Source organism: Nannospalax galili, unplaced genomic scaffold, assembly GCF_000622305.1.
Source record: "Nannospalax galili isolate Female #2095 unplaced genomic scaffold, S.galili_v1.0 scaffold251, whole genome shotgun sequence".
Lineage (NCBI taxonomy): Eukaryota > Metazoa > Chordata > Mammalia > Rodentia > Spalacidae > Nannospalax > Nannospalax galili.
The window spans coordinates 1,735,600-1,763,021 of record NW_008329576.1 but is presented as its reverse complement, the minus strand read 5'-3'; the positions used below and the strand labels follow the sequence as shown (position 1 = coordinate 1,763,021).

Genomic DNA, 27,422 nt, shown 5'->3' with positions numbered 1-27,422 from the left:
CTGGCACCTGGGCCCATGGCACCCTCCTTCCCAGACACATAAGATACATCCTGAAGGTGCTTTGCTGGGAAGACCTCAAAGCATGTACAGACATTAGTCGGATGGGAGCCTCCTAGTCCCAGAGGACAGGAAGGAAGCAAAGGACTGGAGACTCAGCGAGGACAGGTGACAAATTCCTCAAAACCAGACCAGCCCCAAGTTCTTTAGTCGGATGGGAGCCTCCTAGTCCCAGAGGACAGGAAGGAAGCAAAGGACCGGAGACTCGGCTAGGACAGGTGACAAATTCCTCAAAACCAGACCAGCCCCAAGTTCCGGAGGACCCCAGGAAGGCTCCTCTCCCCAGCCACTGTCTGGGCACAGAAGAGGAGTGTGCAGAGAGTGGGGCTGGAGCAGTGCAGTGGGGTCAAGAGGATACCCCCCACCCTATCCTAGGATGGTACCCTGCCCTTCCCACACAGGGCTTTCCGGCCCTTCCTAGGGGAGAAGGGAAACCCAAACCTGCCAGCTAAGATCTGGGACGGGGGGCTGAGGGAATCCCCAAAATGTATTGCTTAGAAACTTGGAGGCAAGAAGGAGGGGGCAGGCCCAGGGGGCTGGCATTTCTGACCCTCCCCTCCAGGCCCTAGGAAGCCTGCGAGAAGCTCCCTGCTCCCAGGAAGCCACCTGGCCAGGAGGGGAGTCCAGAGGCAGGGGTGGGCACAGTGACCATTGGGGACTTGTGGTTCCCCAGGCTTGTGCCCCAATGGGTGTCAGGTGGGGAGAGGCAGGGGCCCTCCCCCACCCCACCAGCTCTAGCATTTGGCCTTCTCAGGTGGGCTGTCTCTCCCACGACCTCCACACGCCCTTGAGCAGATGGGGGAGCCAGTCCTGATGGATGGTGCTAATGACATCGAAGACTCTGGACTCAGTGAGGACCTGGGGGAAAAAAGGAGATGCCTCCATGCTCTGTTCTTGGCCTTCATCTCCAGTCTGAACTTTCTCCAAGTTCCAGCCAGGCCACACTCAGGCCCCAGTACTGTTATGTACAAATGCCTTTCAGAAGTATAGCCACCAAGGGTGAGCTGGGGTGAAATAGAAGTCATTCACTTAACCTCACTGAGCCTCGTGCTCATTTCCTGGTGCTCATTTCAAAGCCTGGCACATGTGTCACCCCGCCTGGGCTGTCCTTTTTTCCTACAACAACTATAGGACCAAAGAAGGTGGCAGGAATCCCTTGCTTCCACCCACACCTTGGCTCAGTCCTATGCCTCTATTTCCCCACATTACTGCCAGGATAGAAGAGAACTTCCTACTCAGCAGAGCCCAAAGAGGAACCACCTAAGGAGAGGCTGGCTGAGCTACCCACCTGCCTACAGCTCACCTGGCCAGCCCCAGCTCATCTGGCCAGCCCCAGCTCACCTGGCCAGCCCTAGCTAGTCCAGATTCCCATTCTGGTTGTGCTCATCTTCTGCTGGGGAAGGTGGGGCCTCTTCCTCACAGGGGGACAGCTCATCAATGGACATCTGGTTAGTGATGCCTGCAGGAGATTCCAGGGAAGCTGATGTCAGATCAAGAAGTTTCTCCAGAACCAAGGTATATGTGAAGAAAATTAGGAGACTCTCTTCCAGCACCTGCCTCCAAGCTGAGCTCCTTCCACTCCTCCCACCTGAGAAACTCACAGCCCTGCTCCCAGTGCAGAGCCAGAATACTGAGTTATCCAAAACTCCAGGGGCACCATTTGGAGACTCACGATGTGATGTGCACACATTCTGACCACGTGTACAGAATCTCATGAGTTAGAGTACTGTGGCAGTTCCTATCTTCTCGCCAGCCCTCATTCTAGAACAGTCCAGGCCATTCAACCAGTCAGCCTTTCCTATGCCCTCCTAACCTTGATCTAATTGGCTCCATTCCCAGTTCTAGGAATCAAAGAGTTGCCTGGGGCCTACCAAAATGGACTGCTGTTGCTCCAGCAGCCAGCCCCAAGATACTCGCGTGCACACACACACACACATATGCACCCACCACTTGCTGCCCGTTCCTTCCACTTCTGTTTGTTCTCCTGGATGTACTTGGTCCAGGTGGAGCGGAAGCTGACCACATCAGGATTGGGGTCTCCCACATCCACATCTAAAGAAGGCTGGCGCCACTGGAAGCTAGAAGCAGGACCCCCACCCGTTTCCAGATGTAAGACCCAGCCCACTCCAGAGCACACTTCATAACTCTCAGTGTGGAGGAAAGGAAGGCTAGGAGGAAGTTTAGGGGGCCAAGGTCTCTTTTCCCTCTTCTTGGTACCCCCAAGTTCCCACAGCTGAACCCCTTCCTCTAGGATTATCTGAAAGTTGGCGTAGACACCTAAATTAATGCAGGGAGCCTAGAGAAGCCCCACCCTTCTAGACAACCTTCAGCTCTGACTGTGACAAGCAGCAGAGGGGCTCCCAAACCTGGAGCAGCCTGCCTTCTTACCACCCATCCTTAGCTATGTGTCCTCCCATGAATTGGTCCTCTCTATGTGTCCAACTTCCCTTTCCTAGAACCAGGGCACGTGGCTACCCAGGCCACACTCACCTGGGCTGGCTTTTGGACTTGGAGTCATCATCTGCCAAGGGCTGCACACTCTTCTCTGCCACATCAGTCAGCACAGAGAAGGTAGGCTCCACAATGAAGTCAATGAAGCCTGTAGGAAGGGGGCAAGAAATTATGTCTTACTTGAAAGGCTGGGCAGAGGATGCAGGTAGTTGTGAGGGTACGTGGTTCTAAGCCCCAACTGCAGGTAAAATAGTGAAGAGGTGACACAATGGTGTCTGCCAATGCAGCTGCTGGCCTCAGTCACAGGACCTCGCACCCCAGCCCAGCATCCTTGTTTCAGTAAGAAGAGTGGTTTAGGAAGTTGGAGACTGGGAACGAGCCTGGCCAGGCTCAGATAGCATCCTTTCCCTTCCCATTCCTCTCAGACTCACCTATCTGGGACTGGGCTACCAGGGTGGAGGTGCGATCACAGAGTGGAGAGAAGGGCAGGCCCAGCTCTGCCTCCTTGTCACCCTGAGGAGAGAGGACACCTCAGACCTGCCTGATTGGTAGGGCTGGGGTAGAGGGGGGCTGCTATGGGAGGAGAGGACTGCTGCCCCTTTGATTTGGAAATGAGGGATGCGTAAATGGAAGCAGCCAGTGTTCAGCTTTGAAGATAGAGACTTGACACCACAGGCTTGGGGCCAGGTCAGGAACAAGCTGGATAAAGCTGGAGCAGGTATAGAGAACTTGAAAAGTAAGGAGTAAGAAAGCCCATGGGCAGAGGTAGACAGGCACCATCATACCTGGCGGAAAAACTCCTCCATGAGGGCCTTGGTCCAGCGGCTGTGGACTGACCACTGCTTGGTTGGATGGCTGATGTCAGCAGCATGGAGCAGAAGAGACAGGGCTTTGGACTTGTCGATCCTGGTTCAGGAAGATATTGAGAATGATCTAGGAAAAGGAAGCCTGGGCCATTCTCTAACTTCCAGTCACACTCCCTTCACATCCTTTCATAAAACCCCAAAACACTCTCTGAGGTTTCACTTATAAACACACACACACACACCTGTAGTTGTACAGAAGGAGCATAGGTTAGTAGCTGAAAACTCAGGCTCTTAGAATCAGTGGGCGTAGATCTGACTCCCCCACACACCTTCAGCGCACTAGCTGTGAGACACTGAGCAAGTGACTGAAAATGTCCATAATTCATTTTCTTCAACCCAGAAATGGAAATAACAACCCTACCACATATTGAGTTGCTTGGAGAATTAAATGACATGTAACGTATTTAGAAGAGTGTCTGACACATAATGTGCACTTAGTGATGTTATTTACGATAAGAATCATCATGATTCTTGTTATTACTCCCCAACAACGGCCTGCTGTGACCCAGCATCTCTATTCACAGACACTATACAAAGAGGTACACACACACACACACACACACACACACACACACACACACACCAGGACACAGAGCCCATTCTTTCTTACACGCATTTGTATATTCCCAGCCACTTCTAAACACCATTAGATATAATTATGACATTTGTTCTGACTTTGTGTTCTTTTTAACCCCACACAACTCTCCCAATGGCCTTATTAGACTAGAAGCTAACATGGAGGGGGTCACTCATTGTTGTCATGTCACAGACACAAGACCCAAAGGGTTGAATGAATTTCCCAACATCCCAGAGAAGCCTGTTCTGAAGCTGTGATAAGAATCCCCCTCCAGCCAATGCTCTCCATCAGAGCAGCTGCATAAAAACCAAGCCTGGATATAAACCCAAGGCCACATTCACATACACCACACACACACAGGTACACTCAGATGAGTGCCTAGAGCCAGGAGTCTCTTCCACCCAGGTAAAAACTGGCACACCCACTACTTAGGGTATACACAGATTCGCCAGCCCCTCCCTCTGGCCTGGTCCTGCCCACACCCTTCCATGTGCCACCTCTCCAGCTGCTGCAGAGCTGTCTTCATGGACTTCACTTGCTGGAAATGGCAGGACATATCTGTGGCCAGCACCATCTCAATGACCAGGGCCCGCAGCTCTCTAAGTGAAAAGAGAAGAGACCAGCCTTCTCAGCACTGCTGGGCAGGAGATCCAGGATGTGGGGAACGAGGGCTGGGATAGAGGGTCTCAGGAATGCCATGTGCTAGCTTCTGCTCACACAAACTCATCCTTGGTGAGGTTGATAAAAATGTTCATCTCGTCGTCCTGCATCATGCGGAAGACAGAACTGATGTGGTGATTCTCCAGCACCGAGCGGTCGTTGTACAGGATGGCACATTCTGACCTGTGAAGCTGCATTGTCATGCCCAGCCCCCTATAAAGGGCTCCACTGGCAGCCATGGCCCCTCCTGCCCCCACCATGTCCCACTGCTCACTTGGTCTGGATGTGAAAGCTGTTGGTAGTGCCTGTGTGCTCATAGTCGTGGATGGCTGCAGCAAAGATGATGGCCAAGACCTCAATCTCTGACAGGCAGTGCTAAGGGAAGAGGCAGGGAATGAGCAAGGGTCAGCCCTCTGCCAGAGACTGCCCAGACACCTCCCTCGCAGCTAGAGCACTCTGCTCACAGTCCACTCAAAGCTAGTTTCTTGGAATAGCCAGGGACCTTTCTCCATCCCCAGCTGCCCTATCCCTACTGCACCCCAGAGTCTGTCACCAGCAGTGCCCAAGAAGTGTTGGTACATCTGCAAATTCTCCAGAGAAAGTTAATGCAATTTGACTCTGCAGGTGTTGGGACACCAAGGACAGAGAGAGGCAAATAACCAAGGCTTCCCAATTCTGGATCCACAGACCACAAACAGCAAGAGTGTGGCCAGGCACCTACCACCATGCCCGTGCGGAGCAGAAAGCAGTGGACTGTCTGGGTCACGTCGGCCGCATGGATCTGGTTGTGATAAGGGTTCTTGTACTTCCCATAGCCTGTCTCCAAGGCCTCCAGGAAACTCATCAGAAACACAGTGGGAATCTGCAGGAAGGAGGAGGAATAGAGACATCAAGGCTCTGCAGGAATGACGGGACAGAGCAATCCCATCATTCTTTACAAGGCAGTCATGCATGGTGATGCTTGCCTGTCATCCCAGCGCTTGGGAGGCTGAGGTGAGAGGTTTGCAAGTTTCAGACCAACCTTTGCTACATAGGGAGACCCTGTCTCAACCCCACTCTACCCTCCCCCAAAAAAGAATTGGGAGTGGCCCAGACAGCTAGCATGGATGGGCTTTGCTCTCAGGTGAACCAGCGCTCTGATTTAGGCTCAAACACCTGTAGCCTATGTGACCTTGGATAAGTCACATGCCTCCCTGTGCCTTACTACTTGCAGAATGATGATAATACCACCTACCTGGGATTTAATGAGAAAAGTATAAGGCTTTAGTAAGTGCTCTCTGAAGAGTAGCTATAATTATTATTATTTCCCTGGTGATTTCTAAGAAAAGGAAAGAAAGCCTCCCTCCTACCTTCCAACCACCCGCATCATTCCTCAATCCAATACCACGGAAAGGGCTCAGAAGCAGAGAAAGAGTGAGATGAGCTGCAGAGCACCCTTGCAGCAGATGTGGATCATCTGCTCCTCTGAGAAGCCCTCCCTGACCATCTCCTCTCCACATGTGCCAGGCACCCTGCCAGACCCACAGAGCTTATGCACATGCACACACACCCCAGGAACCAGCATTCTGTCCAGCCACTCTCCGTTCTGTCCCCTAACTATATAGGCCCTAGGGCACCTCTCCCTCCTTCAGGAGCTCAAAACTCCTAGAGGACAGGACTGAAATCTTCACCAGAAGCCAGGAAGAGACCCCCAGGCTCAGGACTTGGGGAAGCCTCTGCAGATGAGCTGCAGAGTGACAACACACACAGAAGATGTGCCACTAGTCAGACCCTAACATCCCACCCCTACCCCTGGAGGGCTGTGCCCCAAATTCAGGGAATTTAAAAGGACTGTTTCCATGACAACTGCCTTTGCTTTTGCGTTGCCATGGTGTCCCTGGAGGGAAGGGAAAAGAAGAGAAAGGGAGGAGCCGGGAGGGGAAGGCCAGGGTACTTAGGAAGAGACCAGGGAGCTTGGGAAGGCAGCTTAACCAGGAAGGAATGGACACCTCTTTCTCCGATTGCCTTGCAGAAGGTGAACAAGCCAGCCAAACCTAACCCAGTACAGCTGTTCTTGGAGCCCCCCAATCCAGTCCTTCCACACAAGGAGGGAGTGTGGGAGACACTGGTATGAAGTACAAATGAGAACCAGCATAGAGAAAAGGGAGCTGGGAAAGGGCTCTCCTATTCTTGGCTTAGAGAGAGGCTTAGAAGGGGATAAGGGAAGTCCAGGAGGCCAGGTGTCATGAAGACACTGAGGAAAACCCAGCTGAACAGTTCAGAAGGTCATGGAAGTTCTTGAGAGTGGTTGGAAGAGGAAAAGTCAAGGGTCGGAAGAGGCTGGCATAGATGCTGTTCTAGGGAAGTGAGGCAGAAGATTGTTGGGTAAAGCCTCCACCCAGCCTGCTCAGCTCACCCCCACCCCGAGGCCTGCAACTCCACCAACATCTACATTTAGGTGTCACCTAAATGTCCCATGGCCGTGCAGAAATCCTTCACACTCCATGTCCAGAGGGGCTCCTCATCCAGCTCCCTCCCAGGCACTGTTCCCAGATACAGGATCTGGAGCAGATTTGTGTGGTGCAGACTCTTCCTCTCTGCCAAGCACATGGCCCTGCCCAGCACTAACCAAATCTGGTCCTCTCCAGAAAAATCCCCTGGTACAGACCTCAGCAGGAGGCTGGAAGTGAGTACCCAACTTTGCACACCGGCCCCTCCCCACCCCCAGGGAACAAACAGAAAGACTCTAATCCCAAAGGCTGACACATTGGGCTCCAGAATCTACAGACGGGAGTAGAAAAGGAGGTGGATGGCAGCCAGCCCAGAAGAGGGCAAGCCAGCTGGGGAGGCAAAGGGGAAGAGCAGCATCCCATGCTAGCCTCCTGCAGGCCTGGAACCTTCACTCAGGAAGCAGCTGGTGAAGTCAGAGGCCAGACTACAGCAACTGCAGGAGAGGCTAGAACGGGGTGGCAGGGGGTGTCATCCTTGCCCCTGAGACAGGACGAAGGAGCTATGGACTCTATCTGTTGGGGCTATTTTAGGGCAGGGCAGAGAGGAGTGAAGGGTCCTGCCTGGAGGCCGAGGTAGGATGCTGCCCAACCTTGAAGCGGCTGATGAGGTTATGTCGAGTCAGCAACTCAAATACAATGGTCCTCAGAGCGTGATCATCTGCTGCCCGGTTCAAGGAAAAGACATCAAAGCACCAGAGGTCCAGGTTCTGTGGAGAAGCAACAAACTAGGCAGGAAAGCTCCCCTTGAGCATTCCCTTGTGACAAGGTCAGTTGTACTTCAAGGAGGATTTCCCAGTAAAACAGAAAAACAGTTGGTAAAGTGGACCTCTTCCATCCCAGGTGTCTCTCAGTAGGAGAGAGACAGTTTGCCTTTGGAGTGGGCAAAAGTTTTTTGGAGGAACATGGGAACAGTAGTTAAAAGGGAAGGTAAAAATCACCCCATAAACAGAGGCTAGACACCTCAATAGCTATTCCAACCCCCTTCTCCTCTTGACCAAAATCCCAGGTGTCACCTTGAGACAGTTGTGGACTGCAGTGGAATAGGTGGGGCCCACCGAGGTATACGTTCTCCGAAACATCCTAGGAGAGAATGGAAGAACTCAGGGATAAAGACTGGAGGGCAGGAATTTAGACAGCTGTGAGTGTGTGGATAAGCCTCGGTCCCAAGGTGGGTGAGATCAGGCTGGCTAGGACGGAAGGCACATTAGAGGCAGAAGAGGCTGAGTATGCGCAAACCTCACCGCTCTACGAAGATCCCAGCCTGCACTGCATGCACGATGCTTCGGAACTTGGGCTTCTCCTCTGCCCGGCGGCCTTTGGCTCGGGTCTGCTGGGTGAAGGTAGAAGCCAGCCAGTCCCGCACCTCTGAAGGCACAGCATCTGACCGAAGCTCCTGCAGCTCATCCTCAGTGTCCAGGATTTGCCTGGGGACCAGAAGGAGAGTCACAGAAGAAAGAAAGCAGATGCTTCCACACCTAGAAACTCTGTACCCAGCCACACTCAATCAGTACCTCTCTCCCTGGCTCCCCATCTTTTATTTTAGTTTATGTGTATGAGTGTCATGCCTGCATATATGTAAGTACATCCATATCGCTCACTGGAGGCCAGAAGTAGGTGTAGATATCCTAGAACTGGAGTTCTGGACAGTCGTTAGCTGCCGTGTGGGTACTGTGAACCAAACCCAGGTCCTCTGCAAGAACAGCCCATGCTCTTAACCACTGAGACATCTTTCCAGCCCCATCTCTTACCACAGCTTTCTATGTCTGTATTCCTAAGGAGCAGCTCCAATAATAAAATAGTTCACTGCATAAGAAAGTAGGAATCTCTATGGACATGTCCAAGCAGGCAACAAAATGCCATCTGCCAGGAATGTTACAGGGCAGCACAATGCATAAGAAGTAAATTGCAAGATGCACACATGAAATTTAAAATTTTTCGCCAGGTGTAGTGGTACATGCCTATAATTCCAGCACTTGGTGGGTAGAGGTGTCAAAGGCCAGCCTTGGCTACGTAGCAAGTTCAAGACCAACCTAGGTTACATGAAACCTTATCTCAAAAAGCAACAACAAAGAATTTAACTTTTTCTAGTAGCCGCATTAAAATGGTAAAAAGAATCTGGTGAAACGTATAATGATAAATTTTATTTAAGCCAATTCCTCCAAAATATTATTTCAACATAAATCAACATATAATTCATGAACGACAGATTTTATAATCTTTTTTCTGTCATTAAGATCCAGCATATATGGAGCTGGAGAGATGGTTCAGCGGTTAAGAGCACTGACTGCTCTTGTGGGGGACCTGAGTTCGATTCCCAGCACCCACACGGCAGCTACGAACCATCCTTCAGCACCCACATGGTGACTGCGAACCGTCCTTAACTCCAGTTCCAGGGAAATCCGAAGCCCTCTTCTGACCTCCGCAGCATTGCACAACACGGGTGTGCTCACATACATGCAGGCAATACACTCATACACATAAAATAAAAATAATAATAAAATTATAGAAAAAGATCCAGCATATAATTTGCATACACTTTTTAACATTTTATTTATTTTTATTTTATGTACATGAGTGTATTGCCTGCATGTATGTAAGTGCGTCCGTGTCGTGCACTGCCAGCAGACATCAGAAGAGGGTGTTTGATCCCCTAGAACTGGAGTTACAGACAGTTGTTAGCCACCTTGTAGGTGCTGAGAATCGAACCCAGGTCCCCTGGAAGAGCAGCCAGTGTTCTTAATCACCAAGCCATCGCTCTAGCCCCCTTACATACACTTTTCAGTTCATCCTTGCCACATTGTAAGCACTCAGTAGCTACAAGGTCAGAGGTTCCCATACTGGCCAGCACAAGTCTGAAGACATTTAGATGAGCCATAGGGTCCCTTCCACCCCTGAAGTCATAGCTGTTTTTCCTTCTTTCTTCCCCAGTGCTAGGGATCAAGGTCTGGGTACCAAGAATGAAGGCAGGCACTCTACCACGAAGCTCTACCCCAGCCTTCTCCACACAGTCTGTGTCTCTATCTCTGCATCTCTCTGCTTCTGCCTCTGTATCTCTGCCCTCCCCTCTTTGTCCCTGTCACATAGCCCATGCCAGCTCTGCCCTCCTCCCTCTCTGGAGCTCTGCCTCTCTGACACCTTCCTCTTTCTCTCTTACCGTGTCTCATCTATGTAGACAGCCTCCAGCAGGGAAGCTGTGTATTCCAGGTTTTTCTTCAGCTCCTCGATGTTAACCTCCCCGTTCTCCAACTGCTTCACCATGTAGCGCAGCCTGCAGGGTGTGAGCACAGACATCCCACTTAGACACTATGACCCAGTTAGGGGGTTCCCCAATAGAGGACATTTTGCAAAACACCTTCAATTTTCTAAGAATTGTTAATGATTCTAACATTAATGATAACAGAAGTCAATGTTTTTCATCCCAGGCCATGGCTGCTGCTGCCTGTAGAAAGTTTACCCCCACAGTTTTAGCCTAGGCAGGTATGAGCCCCAGGGGTGATCTTTCTGGAGATGATTCGTTTCATAGTCTCAATATTTCCCCAGGAGCGAAGGCTTTTGGATCAACAGCAATCAAAACAGTCCCCAGGATCCTTTCATTGTCTGGTCAAGGCAGGGAGGGGGAGCGTGTCCACAGCCCCTCTGTCCCTGGCAGGGATGGCAAAGGCACAGAACAAAGACCAATCTGAATGCTTTAGCCTGGCCTCACTCCACACAGGCAGAGCTAATGGATTATGATTCCAGAATTCATCAACCAGGACAAAGCAGGTTAACCCCTGACTGCCCAGGCGTGTGCCAGAGATAACCTCTGGGAGAGTCACCACATCTATCCCCTGTCTCTGGCCCACCCAAAGCCTCATCCAGAGCAAAATGGTGAGGTGCTCTCCTTGACTAGGCACCTTGCCTAGGGAGACAGTTCCTTCATGATTTTCACCTTTGAATTCTAGGGGTCATTGATTGAGAGATTTCTTGGAAGTCTAGCAGGTGCTGCGCACAGTGGTAAAGCACTCTGGCTTTAGATGGTGATTTTAAAGAAGCAACTCACCATTCCTTTCTCAGCCCTCTCCTGAGGCACACCCACCTGGGAGACAGTTCCTTCATGATTTTCACCTTTGAATTCTAGGGGTCATTGATTAACTGAGAGATTTCTTGGAAGTCTAGCAGGTGCTGCGCACAGTGGTAAAGCGCTCTGGCTTTAGATGGTGATTTTAAAGAAGCGACTCACCATTCCTTTCTCAGCCCTCTCCTGAGGCACACCCACCCGAAGCCAACACGGGGTGAGACAGTAGCCAGGACAACTCCCCACCAAGAAAGGGGCTTGGGAAACCCAAGGTCACCCTATGAGTCAGGGCGGAGAAGAGTCTCCCAGGGGTAAGCACTGTATTAGAAAGTATGCTGTTCCCTAAAATAATGATGTTAGTTTGGGCTGTGGCTGCCTTGTGTTTGGCATGATGGAACTGCAGAACATGTGTGCCTGCTTTGTGGGAAGTTCCACAGCACATCTGAGAGATCTTCTCATCATGGTGTCTGGCATTCCCTCACTGCTCATAATTGGCCTCCAAGAGTACAGTAACATTTGCTTTGCCGTCATCTGTTAGAACTGGACACTGACGTTCTTTTGGCCTCTTTGACTAGTTTATGGCTATCTCTCCAGCAGACATCTTGGTAGAAGCCTCCTCCTGAACATAGGCAAAGGTTTCCTGAGGATGAATTCCAAGAAGCAGAAATCTTTAGCTGAACTAGGTATGATTAGGCTAGTAATTGCTAAACTGTCATCTCAGAATGGAGCAGTTAACAGTGTGTCTGAGGGAGACATCTAAAGAATGCACCTCTGGCAGGCTTGACACATAATGGACTTTGTAACGATTGCAGAAAGAGGCTCCCCTCCCTACCCAGTCTTCCCTCCACCCCACCCCACCCCACCCCACCCCTACCAGATCAGGAGCTCTGGAATCCAGGCACACACAGAACAGAAAGAAATTCTTCTCCTGCCTGTGGTTCACCTGCTCCTCACAATCCCACCCCTACCCTAACCTGCTACTATAATCAGCCCCTTTTCAATCACAAACTGTGTCCCTAGAGGTTAATGCCCACTGTCTTGTCTTTTCCAGTCCACCTCAGGGGAAACAAGTGTTTCCCAGCACTGGTGCTCAAGTGAACAGCCACACCCACGGCTGTTCATTTGCATGTATTTGTTCAATGCCAGCTCTACATTTTGAAAAATATTTTTCCCCTATTTTATCTCATTTTATCCTCACAAGGGGCCAGGAGAAAGGAAGGTAGGGAAAGAATTGCAAACCACATTTCCAACACAAAAATCCCAACTCCTTGGCATAGTGCACTGCAGTCTTTGGGGCTAGAATCCCAGGTTCAAAGTGATCACTTCCTGCTGTGTGCCCTTGGGCAAATCATTAACTTTTATTTAATCAAATTTTTGTGCATTTCATACAATGCAGCCTGATCACAGTTAGACCTCCTCCCCTATCTACACCCAAGTCACTAACTCTTAATCAGTATTTATTAAAATATGACCTGGAGACAGCCCAAATCAGCATCACCTTGGATACAAATCAAAATGTAGATCTAGACCTCACTGCACATCTACTGAACCAGGACTTCTGAGGGAACAGTCTAAAGGCAAGCATGCATTTTTATGATTTTATTATGTGTGTGCGAGTGTTTGTGTGCGTGCGCGCGTGCGCACGCCATACACATATGTGCAGCTCAGAGGACCACTTTGTGCAGTCAGTTCTCTTTTTCCACTTTTACATAAGTTCTTGGGACTAAACTCAGGCCATCAGCCTTGTACCACAAGCATTTTGCCCCCTGAGCCGTTTCTGTGTCCCAGAGACATGCGTTTTTAAGAAACAACTTAGATGATTCTATAAAACTCAAGGCTAAAAGCTTTACTTTAGAGCCTGAATTTCCACAACTGTAAAATGGTGAAGCAGCTTCCACAAGGCTCTTAAGAAAATTAAAGGAAATAAAATGTGCAACAAAGCCTGTCACAGGCAGACAGGCTCCATAAAGACTATCTGAATAGGAACTGACAGCATCAATGGCCCCCACCCTGCTCCATCACATCCTTCAAACCCAACAGGCACCTGCTACTCTATCCGCGTCCAGGAAGAGAGGAGTCCAGTTTGGATGGAGGAGACAACAGAAGACACATGTGACCAGCATCTCTCCTACACAACTCAAAACTTCATTTGAGTCTTCCAAGCATCCCAGGAAGGAAGGAATTGCCTTGCCCAAGTCATAGGACCTGTCAGTCCACAGGTTGGCAAGCCCACAACTCACACTAAGGCTAAGGGGACCTACAACTAACAGTGTGCAATTAGTTTGGCAAGAGGCAGAGGGCATTGTGCCACAGCTTCTCCAGCCTCGGTCAGTGCCACCTTAAATGTTCCTGTCGGCTGGACTGGCCTTTGGGACCACAGGACCTGGCACTGACAATGCCTGGCTTACCTTGGCCTCCATGCTCAGAGAACACAGTATGTGCTCAATAAAAGCTCACCATATAGAGGCAATGGGGGCAGACTAATCCAGCGGATGGCCTCCTGCCAGAGCTCACACTGACATACTGCCCAGTCAGGCTTTTTAAAGGCTAATGGTGAGCCTTGGGACAGGAGAGAAACCCTAAGTCAGCTCTGAACAGGCGCTCCCTCTGACTTCTTTGGTACTAGATCTCTCTCAGGAGTGTATATACAGCTTCAGCTGAAGTCAGACCCAAACATGATCCAGACACCAGAAAGAGGTGGGAGGGAGGGAGGGAACGATTAAAGAACAGATTTGATAAACCAAGAGTTCAAGAGAGGAGCTGGACTCCGGTGGTTGAGCAGATCCAGGTGCTGACTGCGGCCTTCCGAAGTCAAATAAACACACGTGTGCACACAGACCATATGCTGGTCAGCAGGGCCTTTTCTATCACAAAGTCCTGCAGAGCTAGGATCCTCTCAGGTCCACCTCAAGTCCGTACCTCACTGGTCTGCAGGAAGTCCTCTCCACCCACATCACTTTTAACCCTGTTTCAGCCCTCAGAGAATCTGCACAGGAAAAGCCCCCTTCCCTGTAGAACAAGAGGCTCAACACTGTCCAGTCTTCATCCAGCCCCCAGGAAACTGAAGCTTCCCCCAACACTCCTCCCACCTCCACTCTCAGCCATTTCTTTCTCCTTTGCCTTCAGCCCCTGTAGGATGGAGAAAGTCTCTGACCTTGACCCTTTGGCAGGCCCCAGTCTCTCTTGGCTTGGGTTCAAAAGAAAACTTTGGAAGTATTAACTCCAACACCTCAGAAGAGGCCAGCTTCCCTAGTCCTATCAGGGCTGTTTCTATGGATCACCACTTGACTGGCTATGTGGGGATTTCCAAAGGACCCTACCATTACTTCCAGTACCAATACTCCCACAAAGATGGCTGTAAGTAGGGACCTTGGGAAAAGACAGCTCAATCCAGGGGACTGGGAGTCAGAGCAAGATGAGAGAGGACCAGGGAATAGTAGCTCAATGGTAAAGCCTTTGCCTAACAGTGTAAGGCCCTGAATTCAACCTTCAGCTCTTATGGTGGGGAGGTTGAAAGGCCTGGTATGGTAGTTCCCATCTGTAATCTCCACACTTGAGAGAATGAGGCAGGAGGATTGCCATGAGCCAAGGGCAGGCAGTCTGGGAGAGAGGGAAAGGGAAGAGACAAAAAGAATATGAGGTCCTAAGGGTGCCTGGGACTGGGATCAGGGAGGAAAGGGGGAAATCTGAAAAGTACCTGTCATAGTTGAGAGGAAGCAATGAAAAGCAAAGAGAAAGGGAACTAGAAGGAGACTAAGGTAAAAACAAGACTGATGGAGTAAAAGGGTAAGACGGTGAGGCATGTGCACAAATCGTGGGGAACTGTCAGGTCCTGATGCCTCCCCTGCACCAAACCTCAGCCAAAGGGTCTATAAGCAGTCTGTCCCCTCCTCCTGCCTCCCCTCCTCTCCTGCCTCCCCTCCCCTCCTGTCCTCCCCTCCTCCCCTCTTCTGTCCTCTCTTCTCCTGCCCTCCCCCTCTCCTCCTGTCTCACCTCTTCTTCCTGTCCTCCCCTCTCCTGTCCTCCTCTCTTTTCTCCTCCTGTCCTCTCCTCTCCTCCCCTTTCCTGTCCTCCACCCTTCCCTCCTGTCCTCCCCTCTCCTTAGCACCTACCTGAGGATGGGGCCCTGAAGGTGGCTCCTCTGAACAGGAACAAGGTTTGCCATGGAAATTAGTTTCCTACTTGAGACTATCAAAACGCTGACCCCGGGGACCTGTGGCCCCTCTGGGGAAACAACTCCCTTTGAACCCCCAACTTCCTCTTCCAAGTCCCAGCAGAGTTGAGCACCTACGCAGAGAGCAGTTTGAGGAGAGGAACTGGAGGGGCCTGACTAGAGGCTAAAGGGGTGATGAGGCAGAGACCCAGGCTACAGGAACTGGGTGAGAGGCCGAGAAGTTTCACATCTGAATCAGACTGAAAACAAGAATCTGCTGTCAGAAGAGTCCCAGAAAGGCCAGAAATAGCACAGGCCAGCCCCTTGCTCTGAGGAGGTGGGGCTCCTCTTTGGGAAAAAGGGATTAGCAGGCGGTGTCCGGCAGGGACAGGGAACCATCCTGAATCTGTCACGGAGAAGTCAGTGGTCGGAACGGAAGGGGCCCAGCGAGAGCCCAGTGGGGCTAAGCAGCTCCTAAGATTTTGGCTTCGCCTAGGGCGGTTTTTCACAGGAGCCGGGCCACTTGAGAGAATGGACAAGCAGGACCGTGAACTTCCCTCAGAAGCAGAGCAGGAGGGGGCCTGCAAGATGCTCGAGGCCAGAGGGCTCTCCGGGGAGAGAAGCGCCCTCTCTCCACCAGTGAATGAAGTCTGGAGAACTTGTTCCATAGAAAGAGGGCAGGGCAGTGGGCGGGGCCTGGGAGAAAACAACAAAAACCCCAACCCAAGAGGCTGGCCAAATTACTCCCAGCCCTGGTTTTCTCATCTACAAAGGAGATTGGGGGAAAACCGTTAATTAGCCAGAGCCAGGTCAATCCAGCTCTGAGTAGTGATGCCAGGGCCCAGGAGGGGCGAATAGCGGCGCCCAGATAAGCCTGAGGACCAGGACCCCTCTCCCACCTCCAGACTTCCCACCTTTGGGGGCTGAGGTCGGGGAGGTGGAAGCCCGGCCTCGGCAGCGCCAAGTAGACTGCGCACCCAGCCTCAGCCGCCTCCCGATTGGCTGCGAGATGACATCACCGCTACAAGTGCACAGGGCCGCGATTGGTCCACTGGGGACTGGGCGGGGCTGAGGAGGAGGAGGGGGCGGGGAAGCCAAACGCATCCTGAGAGGAGTTCCTACAGTACCCTCCGTCTAGGGTATTGCACTGAGCATGATGTGGAAGGGCGGAAAGGGTTCATGGGGATGAGTGTGGCAGAAGAAAGGGAAAAGAAACAGACTTAGAGCTTGGGTTTTATGACGGGAAGTCTTCTTCCTCCTTCCCACCACTCAGAAGCAGAGGGAAATTAAATATTCTGTCATTGTGCCAAGGCCTTGAAGGATTATAAACAAATGAAGTTTGGGGACCTGCTGGGTCTGGGCGTCACTGAGCACTGAAACAAGTGGAAGTGGGTTTCAACTGCAAAAGAGCATTGGTTAAAGACCCGTGAGTCGCTTTCTAGGGAACTGGTGACCCAGATGCAGGGCTGCTGTGGGCTGAGGCAGGATGCTGTTCTCTGTGCCCCACCGCCTTCACCCTCTGGACCACGGCCACCAGCTGATTAGTGCTTTCAGAGAGAAAGGACTAGACCCAGCATCAGGGTCCCAGGCCAAGCCATTTGGCCTACTCTCACACTAGGTGAAAAGGATTGGGGGGGAGGTGACAGCCAGCTGCGGTCAGCCCCTAACAGCAACAGCCTCCTCTGAGCTGGCCGGCTCCCCTCCCTGCAGGACCTCCTCTGCTAACCTCCACCCTCCTATAGCAAGGTAGACATTAACTCAGACTAGAAAATCCTTGCAGAGGTTAGCTCTTCCTTCTGCTTCCTTGCTCACCCCTGGGGAAATGACTCTTAGCCTATGATTATTAACAGTTCCTAGTAAGAAGAGATGCTGGAAAACCACCATCCCTTTCTTTCACACACTCATCCACACCCTACACTCTACCTCTGACTGAGCTAAATCACCTGAATAGGAAGAAAGACATAGATGTGAAGAGCCAGCAAAAGGTCCAGCATCGATTTCTCTCTAGCTCTTAACTGTGTTTTCATTGGCATCTATGTTCACATACAAAATCATAGGTTCATTATGCCGTTTTCATACATGTATGTCAGTGTGCTTTGTTCTTACACCTCTCCCCCTGCCTCTCCCCTCTTCCACGACCCCTCTCACTGGTTCTCTTCCTCCCCCAAGTCTTCCCCCCATTTGCTTTCATGTCACATGTACTCCATTTCTCTCTTCCTCCCCCCTCCTTTAAGAGCTCTCTCCACTCTTACAATCCCCATCCTACTTTCATTAGCCCTTAAATTTAAAGCTCAAAAGAGCCTGACCACAGGGCCTCCATCCACTGCCCACGTCCAACTTTCCACACTCTACACTAAGATCTAAGGAGTTGGGACAGAGGTTAAAAGGGTGGAGAGTGGGGGCAGGGACTGTCTTGGGGGAAGAGATTACCTAGTTGATCTCAAAACTCCAAAATCTCAGAAACAAAAAGAAGCAAGGAAGTCAGCATCTCAGAGAAAGATGACACCAGCTAAACTCAGGAGAACTCACCCGACTTTCCCACTGCGTATGACTGCGGGCAAACCTCTCTGAGCTCTAGTCTCCACATCAAAAGCAGGTAAATAGCACATGGTCCCCAGAAGTCTCCTGAGAACATGGTGAGATACTTTGGGAACTATATAGTGATACATTAATGCAGGAAACTATTGTTTAAGTCCAGTCCTTTAGTTAGTTCTGCAAATATTCATTGAGAGGCCTCCATAAACCAAGTCCCAGAGGCCCACCTTATACACGGGACCTGATTTTCCATGAGGTCTCCAAATGGAACCTGGGCTATTTGTGGAAAAGCTGTATGCTGTCTCTCCAGACATCCAGGGCTTCTCTCTCCTTCACAGTCCACAGGGGCCATGGAGGCAGTAGAAGCAGAGGTTAGGACTGCTCAGAGCACAGGGCCGCAGATCCCAAGAGTGGCCAAAAATGGCCAGCCCTCCGCTCACTCTCCCCTCATTCCCTGGCTTCCCATTGCTATCTGAGCAGCCCTAGTTCTGGCAGCTGGCTGGGCAGAGTGGCGGGGGTGGCTCCGGAGATAAAAATAGCCCCCCTAGTGGCAGAGCTGGGATGCCATCCTAGGAGTTGGCAGGCCTCAGGTTGACATGGCAGCCATGGCAGCCATGGTGAGATCTTCAGACACTGGTCAGAAGAGCTAGAGGAAGGATGAGACAGGTGTGCTGACAGAGAGGGCAGAAGCCAAGAGAGTGGAAGGGGGATGAGAGAAAGGTACGGAAGGTCCTAGAAGGCAGGAAGGGAAGGGAAGGAAATTTGGAAGGTGCTCCAGAAGAGAGCCAGGAAAAACACTGCGCCATGGGGTGGAGAGGGTCTGCTTCTATCCTGCCTGTGTGTGAAGGCAGCTCCCTAGTCTCCACCAGAAGCCTTTTTTCTTTTCTTTTTTGTCTTTTTCAGACAGGGTCTCCCTGTAGTTCCAGCTGACCTGAACTCACTATGTAGACCAGGCTGGCCTTGAACTCACAAGGATCTGCCTGCCTCTGCCTCCTGAATGCTGGGATTAAAGGCATGGGCCACGACGCCCAGATTTTACAGAAGCCATTTCTAACCGGTGATCCTTAGCAACAGCCTAACACAGCTCAGATCACACTAGGAAAAAGGGAACAATCAGAGCGGCTTGAGCCTTAGGCCTGACTAATAAGAACCCAGGTGTCCCAATAGCCAGTGTAGCACAACACAAATGAGTCACCTCCCCCCCAACACTTCAGCCCTTGAGAGACAGAGGAATTGGGAGGGGTGGGCAAGAATATGAGGGGAGGCAGATGGGAGAGAGCAGGTGCCAGGACCCCATCCAAAAGAGCTCTTTTCCAGCTCGCTTGTCCATCACTGCCTCTCTCCCTGCACTGCTGAACACTGTTCATTAACCACCTCTACACAGTCCACCCCACTAGTTCTCCAGACCACATCCCAGCACAAGTCACTATCTTCATCTTCTAAGGGGCCCACCAGATGCTGAAAGCAGTCTGAGATGGGAAAGAGCTGGCAGTTGGGCAAGGAAGGGCTGCAGGTGTGCCAGGCAGCACGCAGCTGGCTCAGCAGGACTGCAGTCTGATTCCAGCGCTGACCCCCCTCCTGCCAACGAGCTCTGGGTATCAGTTGCTTCCTCTGTAACCCTGTGTGGTTCTTGCACTCGGGACTGGCATGGAGGCACTAGGGAGGCAGGATGCCTGGACCTTAATTCCCAGGTTCCAGAGTTCTTCCTTGCTGACTAACTTACTGCCCCTCTGAAATCAGCATTATTAGGTCTTAAAGGAGGATGATATCTTTCTTTATATGGAGAAAGATCACTTTCTAACCTCCATGAATTTCTGAGGAAGGCCTCCTGCGTATCTACCTTCAATCCATTCTGCAGCAATCAAAACAATAGCCAACTTTGTTGTTATTTCAAAGGAGAGCAGAGGAGGAGAGGGCAGGAGGCACAAAGTCAGCTTTGGGATGAGGTTACCGCAACTTGATTTGTTGGAATTCCTAAAGTTCCTGATTAGTAGAGAGATGCCCAGGGCTGGGGAACTTTGGCAGCGCAGCTGGCATGTGTTCACTCAGCCCAGGCTGGAGGAAGTTTCCAAACAAGGTGAGCAGAGAGGACAGAAGGGAAAAGGTGCCAAGCTAGATGTGCAAGCAAGAAGCTGAGGATGAGGAAGAAAAGGGGAAACTTCCTAGACCCCAGATCCTGCCTGTCAGAAGCTCGCCAAGTACTGCGCCCAGCACGCTCCATTCCCCTTCCCGGCCTAAACGGTGCCAAGACCAACTGGCAGCCTCAAGGGCTACTGCAGCCACCATAATTATTTGCAAATCTGACTTCCCATTGCAGCTGTGTAATCAACTGACCTGAGAGCATGGCTCCAACCAAGAGCACTCCTAAAGCACCCTTTCTAACCCTTCTCCTAACCAGGCCTTCCTGGGCATCCTGGTCTCCCTCTCTGCCAAAACCTATCATAACCCCCTTGGGAGATTGAGAAGGTTCTAGATGCTAAGCAGAATCCCAACCTGACTTTTTTTCCCCCAGCCAGGCATAAGGGAGGACTAAGCACCACTGATGCTACAGGTGTAGGCGCTGGGAGGGAGTAGGAACCGGGGCAGGAGCACTGCAACAATGGATGCATGAGGGAGACGACCAAGCACTAACCCTTGCACAGGCCTGTGTTGAATGTCAACAATCAGGTTTTCTCCTTGTCCTTGCCCAAGAGCCCCTTTCCCTGTCCCTCCCAGCACTTCTTCCCAGCTCTCTTGGTCCAAGTGATCCAAGTGGCTTTCCCCACAGGGGACAATCTCTGTATCTAACACCTTCCATCCTCCCTAGTGTCTCACCTCCACTCCACTTGCTGCCCTGGTTTTGTGCCTCTTCCTCTGCAGCTGTCCTAAAGAGAGTTGCAAAATAGCTATTCAACATCTGTACCTGAGAAGACCGGCCCCTTGAGATTCAAAGGCAATGACTTGGCCTCCTCCCTGGAGGAATGGGAAGATGAGGTCACTGAGCAGACAGAAGAAAAGCCCTGCTCAAGGGAAGACTTGAGGCTGGACTCTGAAGAAGGGTTCAAAGGTGCCTCACAGTCAACTTACCTGTCACCAAGTAAGGTGAGGGGAGCAACCCAGAGATTATCTGGCTGAAGTAGAAGGCTGAAGGCATCAGAGGGCAAGTAACAGAAACAGGGACAGAAGGCACAGGGGACATTGACAAGGAGGAGAAAGTGAGTCTAGGAAAGAAAGGAAACCCAAGAAAGATGGGGCAAAAGAGGGAGGCAGTGAAAGGAATGGCAAGGGTCAAAGAGGAGGGAGAGAGCAGAGGTCTAGACTGATCCTCAAGGATCCCTTTATAGACTCAAAAGACAAGCAAGCCTTCTTTTAAGGTTTTGGTGGTGGTGGTAGTGGTGGTGGCGGGTGATGGTGATGGTGATGATGGTGGGTTGGTTAGCCAGCCTTAAACTCTCAGGTCTCCCTAGAAACTTGTCTCCCAAGTGCTGAGATTATGATGTGAACCACCATACCTGGTTTCAAGGTTTTCTTCTTTTTTCTTGGAGGGAAAAGAGGAAAGATCTAGAACTGTCCAGGCTTTTCTGACTGACTCTTACCTGATCTTCCAAGGCCTGTTGCATTCCCAAACCCCTTCACCTTCCTCTGGGCAAAAGAGAGTGAGTGTAGCCGCAGATGTGGAACCACCTCTGTGTTTTTCTAACCTCCCTCCCAAGGCCCCTGAGCAAGCAGAATAGTATGTAGATTCTAAAGGTCTTGGAGAGATTCTCTAAAATAAGATGTAGAGGAAATACAAAATTAAAACAAAATAGAGACATGGGATGGAAGAGGGGATATTAAAGCCAGGGAGAAGAGGGTCCCTGAGCCACAATTATAAATTAAGGAGGAAGCGCTGACCAGGGAGGCATGAGAAAAATCCTCCCATCTAGCCTGAAAAGAAAGGCATGCCTTTTTCTCCAGAGGCCCAGGAGCCAAAGGGTTTTGTCCAGCCTGATGACATTACCCCAGGCCTGGGTGTTGAAGATGAAAGCCAAAAGGGAGTTGCCCAACATACAGATAACCAGATGGGGTAAGATGTGCTCCTCAATCTTACATTGCTCAGAACTACAATACTCCATCTACATCCAGTTCAACCTCTGGGGCCAAGTAACAAGGACTCCTCCTTTTTTTTTTTTTTTTTCAACCTCCATGACCCACACCAACTTCCAGCCCCACCAATCTCCTACCCACTGAACTCAGATACCTGCCCTAACCTTTCCTGATAACCATTCAACAGCAAGATAAAATCACGCCCCAAACACTGGGTTCCAATTTATGCGGTAATTCATATTCCTGCCTCTTAATCATCATCTTTTCCCCCTCATCCCATCCAAAAGTCCCCCATTCATCCTTCACAAAGATCTCCAAACTCTATCATTTAAAAGCCACTTTTATATGGATAATATCAAAGAACAGAGACTCTGAGAGACTGTGTGAGTTCAAGACCGCACGACTCAGAACTTGCAGAGTGGGAAAGTGAGCTCAACTCCATGTTCCTGACATTTTCTCTGTTCTGCTACTACCCCCCCCACCCCATAATTCCTCCAGCACCCATTCTCAACACAGGTGTATGGAGTTCTTCCTTTGGTCTGAATTATTCCTCTGCTCTCTGTGCCTCTCCACCTCACTGTAGGAATTTTCCTACCTCTCCCATCACAGAGATGCTGCCAAATCCTCATTCAAACAAATCTGATGGAAAAAATAAAGACGGGAGAGTTCTGATGGAAGAGGAGGAATGAAAGATTCCCTGAGCCACAGATGGCAATGAAGCAAGAAGAGCTGGTCCAGGGAGGATAGGATAAAAAAAATCTTCCCACTATTACGGTCTGAAAGGCCTGATGCGATGCTCCTATTCCCCAAAGGTGGAGAGAGCCATGGTTTATCCTTCAGTCTTCACAGCAGCTGCACAGCTATGTGCAGAGAACCAGGGAGGTCAGCATGATTTTCAAAACTGGTAAGAACCACACAAGATCACTGAATGGAGCATATACAAAATGAACCAATGGTGGACTCAATCAGGTACCTGATCAGTCCCTTAACATCCTCCTGGGCCCTTTGGATCTCCACAGGATTGTCATAAGATTTGAATGTGTAAAAATACACTCAAAAGATCACACATACATTGTATTCCATTATCTGCATACTCACACACGCTTGTACAGCATCACATCCATACCTAGGACCACTTGAGGTATTCAAATAAGTGCATACCTTCCCAGCATATTAACTATGTACCATTCATGACCACAAAAGCAGAGACACCATCATGGAGCTATGTTTCTGGCAGGCACATCACCCTGTACCCAGCACAAATGCACGTCCGGCACTCACAATTTCAGCCTCTCATTCACACAAAACACAGGTTTTGTATCCCTCTCTGTAACTCATTCAGTTCCAGGCTCTGTCCTGAGGTCCCACTCCCACATGTTTTAAAGCATCACACACTCAAAATGCAGCAACCCATACCATCTCCCTTTCCTCCACCTCCATTTCCTACCTGCCCCTCCCTGCCACATGGAGGTAAACACACACCAGAGAATCAGAGACAGAACTGTGTTCCATGACATCACACATACATAACTCATTCATTTCTTTCTTCATGCCTTTATAACAGTATTTATTGTCAATGATGTTCAAGGTACCACGCTAGGCTGATGAAACACAGATAAGCAAAAATAATTCCAAATGGGCCCTTGCTGTTATGACCTTGAACCACAACCTAGGACAAGGAGGCTAGACTTCTGGGGTCCTGAGAATGAAGGGGGAGCTAAGAAAAGGAGACTACGCCTATACTGTCCCACAGGAAGGAGGAGGTTCAATCTGTAAAATGTAAAATTCCAGGAGAACCTGGGGCAGACATGAGAGTGATGCTTGTACTGCCCCGGTAGAGAGAACTCCTTCCTATCTCTGGTTTTCATGTATGTACAACTGCCCCCCCACCCGAGAAAGACGAGCAGAAACCCAGAGTAGTCAAATTTTACCACTTGGATAAGTATAGCAAGCTGAGGAAAGGCATGCCCTCCCTACTCTCCATACCCCTGGTCAGTTCCATGGGAGCAAGGAATGTGTCCACTTCATCCAGCAGTACATCCCCAGTACCCAGTATGCCATTTGGCCCATGAAAGGCATCCAGACTGCTGTTGGGTGAATGAATAAGCCAATGCAACAAACCAATGGAGTTTTTCTTGACTCAAAAAAGACTCAGAAAACATACATCTACTGTCTCTCCTGATAGTCCCCAAAGCCCCTCTGGTCTCAGAGAAGGGTGGACTGCCAAGTTAAATCCTGCAGCTTCAGGCTGGAGAAACTGAAAGCTACATGACCAGCCCTTCATTTCCAAACTGCTTCTCCCAGCCTCTCTCCTGCCTCCTCTTAGGAATCTCCTGAATCAGAAAATTCTTCCTGCTAGCCAGAAGTTAAATCCTACTGTTGGAGACTTGCCCTAGTTCATATGGCCCAGGTTCTCAACTTGACCTTCCATAGGGTCCTGGTATGGCAAACAGGATTCCCAGATAGTCTTCCCAATAAGAAACTGCCCTGCACAATTAGACTGGGGGAGGGGTGTCCAGAGGCAAAAGCAATCCAAGAGTCTCAATGTCCTAGATTAGAACTTTAAAGGGAAGGGGGAGTAGGATGTGTTGAGTTTGGAAACCAAGATACACAGAAAGTGATAGATATATAGAAATTCCATCTGTCTTCATTTCTGTTTAGTAGCCAGTCCTGAGACAGTCATGTCTACCTCCCTGTTTCCAGACTAAACAACCTCTTCTACTCTCACCCAGGAGAAGGAGGGAGGGCTCTGTTTCCATTTAAGGGAATTCCTCCTTTCTCACCTCTTCAGAAACCATGACCCAGAGAGCTGGGGAACTCCTCCTACCCAGGGGAAAAAAAAAAAAAAAGCCTACATCCTCATCTTTTCCTACCACTGGTTGTCAGATCTTCCCCATTATTCAAGCAAGGCCAAAGCCAAAAAGCCATCAACTTGGACTCTATCTTGATATCCTTCTCCACCTTGAGTGAACAAGATTGAGAATTTATTCCTGGAGATTAGTAATCAGCTAGCTAGCATTCCTTAAGACCAAAGTCATCTAATCTAATCAACGAGATCACTGATCCTTGCCCACCATGTAAGGCCATCTCAGCGAAGGCACCGTGGAGGATCACTGATCCTTGCCCACCATGTACGGCCATCTCAGTGAAGGCACCGTGGAGGACAGCTGCCTCTGCTTCCTTCTCTCCTCAGAGTTGAGTGCCACCTTCTGGGGTCCTCTTCTCTCACCATGGCGCATTCCTCACATTAAAGAAGGAAACAGCACCAGGCGGGTTGGCACATGCCTTTAATCCCAGTGCTTGGGGGAGGTGGGGGCAGAGGCAGGAGGATCTCTGTGAGTTCAAGGCCAGCTTGGTCTACATAGTGAGTTCCAGGACAGCTGGGGCTACAGGGAGACCATCTCAAAAAGACAAAAAAAAAAAAATTGTTTGGCTAGAAAAGTATGGGAGGTCATGAAAACAGGAACACCTCTTCTGCTATCTAATCCTGCTGCCTGGAGTGGAAGTCCAGTCCACTCAGTCACTTCCTCACCTGTCCCTCTCCTCAACTTAGTTACCATTGGCACAGCATCATTTTCTGTCAAGGCCCCCTCAACAAAAATCAATTCAATCTGGTTTTCCATTTTTTCATCCCAGAACTCATTCCAAGGCTGTGCTTCATAGAATCTAGCAAATAGCACTGGCCAGAGGCAGCAAAGGAGGGGGACAAAGGAGCACATTTAGATTCCAAGCCCAGTGGCCCACTCTGTATCGTTCTCCATAAGGCCTCTGCTCTGTAAGCAGCAAGCATATAAATCAGACCCACCGGCCCAATATAAAGGCATCATCTCATCACCATAGGTGACATATTCAAAGAACAACACAGCCATACACACCTGTCCGTCTCCTACCTCCATCCCTCCCTTCATCAGAACCCAGGAATAGAAAGCTCAATACTTGCTACTGAGGGAACCAGAGAGGAATAGGGATCAAGAGCTGATTATTGTTTTGTCTCCTATGTAGTGCCTCTTTCCTAGGACTGTAGAGAGTCTCTCAGGGAGATGGGCATCTTCCCTTATTCTCTGATTAAGAATCAATGGACTGCAGTGATTACCAGGCAGCTAGCTGCCTGTGAGGTAAACAGGGTGCATGGCTTGTCTCTGACCTAATCCTGTCCTCCTGCGAGGGGCAGGAAGAAAAGTTCCGGTTCTCCCTCAGATGGGTGCATGGGACATCTGACCCCTTCCTCTCCTCATTTATTCCTCCCATATACCCTGGTCCCACAACAATAAGAAATGGTGCCTAAATGTGCTTGGAGATCCTGGGAGAACCTATATAAACAAAAAGGCTTTGATTAAGGCAATTACCTTGCTCCTGTCAATCAATCTTCTTTCAATTACCACCCCCTCCTCCAGTTCCCAGGTGGATCATTATTATGCAGAGTGAGTTTCCAGACCCCAAGGTTAGAAGATCCTCTCAAGTATCAGGCACCCTCATCCAGCTCCCTGTAAGGAGGCAGGAGGCAGAAAGACCAATCCCAACCAAGATGCAAAAACCCACAGGTTGGTACAAGTATCCCCATACACTAGATCTGCAGCGGTGTGCAAGCACTCTCCACACCTCTGTGACCCACGAACACTAGTGCAAATGCATGTGATGTGTCTCACATCTGCACAACCCTGCACATGGATACGTGTGAGTCAGCCTGGCACCTCCTGAATGCTGCCGTCCACAGTCCTGCCACACCGCACATACTGTGCCGCCTGTTTGCCCTGCCTGTGTTACCCTGTCACCCTAAGGGCCACAAGCACAAGCACATCGTTAGCTTTGCAACTCCTAAGCCAGCTCTAACCAACCGGCTTGTTACTGCACATGCCTCGCACATGTGGGCTGGACACGGGTATCAGGGCCGTGTTTCCTCACACCTGCCAACATGTGTGCCCGAGAGAATCTACCAGCCTACCTCCAGTCAATCCCCCGCAACACACCACACACACACACACACACACACACACACACACACACACACAGAGAGAGAGAGAGAGAGAGAGAGAGATAGAGAGTCCGGGCTCCCTTCCCTCCCAGCCCCCTTCGTTCCCCGGGCCGGAGACTCACAGAGACCGAAGCTTAATCCACATCTTCTTGCTGGGGGCCGACTTCAGCTCCAGGGGTGACGGGCAATCCGACTCCAGCATCTCTGCAGGGCTGCGAGGAGACAGCTCCATGCTCGGCCACTATCTAGGGAACAGAGGGGCGGCCTTTCCGCTCAGTTTCAGCCCCTAGCCCAGAGACCCTCGCCCCCATCCCAGGCCCTTCCCACCTGCGGCTGGCGTGGACCAGCCAGGCCGGTATTTCTAGGCTCGGCCCAAGCTGGCAGGGCTGCAGTTGCTGCGGCTGCTCCTCTCTCTGGGCTCCAGGTTCCAGCTCTCCGCGCCGCCGCCGCCGCCGCCGCTAGAGCCGCCTCCCCCTCACTCCTCCTCCGCCGGCCGAGGCCCCCTCCCTCCGCTCCCCTCCCTGCTCCCGGGCCTGCCCGCCC

General features: G+C 50.6%; 1 protein-coding gene across 2 annotated transcripts; it reads right to left on the bottom strand.

Moving 5' to 3' along the window:
• Window positions 1-209: 209 nt before the first annotated feature.
• On the bottom strand, window positions 210-27,349 carry Pde1b (phosphodiesterase 1B). 2 transcript variants are annotated; one of them, XM_008839235.2, is made up of 16 exons: window positions 27,207-27,349; window positions 27,002-27,124; window positions 10,255-10,368; window positions 8,342-8,524; window positions 8,114-8,180; window positions 7,691-7,807; window positions 5,333-5,473; window positions 4,886-4,986; window positions 4,669-4,794; window positions 4,449-4,550; window positions 3,294-3,414; window positions 2,940-3,021; window positions 2,548-2,656; window positions 2,005-2,135; window positions 1,399-1,516; window positions 210-915 (listed from the first exon to the last, which is right to left on the bottom strand). In XM_008839235.2, the coding sequence occupies exons 2-15, from the start codon at window positions 27,109-27,111 to the stop codon at window positions 1,413-1,415; spliced, it is 1,608 nt and encodes a 535-aa protein (XP_008837457.1). In that variant the 5' UTR covers window positions 27,112-27,124; window positions 27,207-27,349; the 3' UTR covers window positions 210-915; window positions 1,399-1,412. The 2 variants fall into 2 exon arrangements, with proteins under 2 accessions (XP_008837457.1, XP_008837469.1); XM_008839247.3 differs by lacking the exons at window positions 27,002-27,124; window positions 27,207-27,349 and adding an exon at window positions 15,267-15,832.
• Between the last annotated feature and the right edge of the window lie 73 nt (window positions 27,350-27,422).

Coding starts and splice junctions, on each gene's coding strand:
- Pde1b (XM_008839235.2), bottom strand. CDS start 27,111: ATGGAGCTGTCTCCTCGCAGCCCTGCAGAGATGCTGGAGTCGGATTGC. Junction 10,369..27,001: donor TGGATTAAGCTTCGGTCTCT/GTGAGTCTCCGG, acceptor CACACCCTGCAG/GCTGCGCTACATGGTGAAGC. Junction 4,551..4,668: donor CTCACCAAGGATGAGTTTGT/GTGAGCAGAAGC, acceptor CTTTTCACTTAG/AGAGCTGCGGGCCCTGGTCA.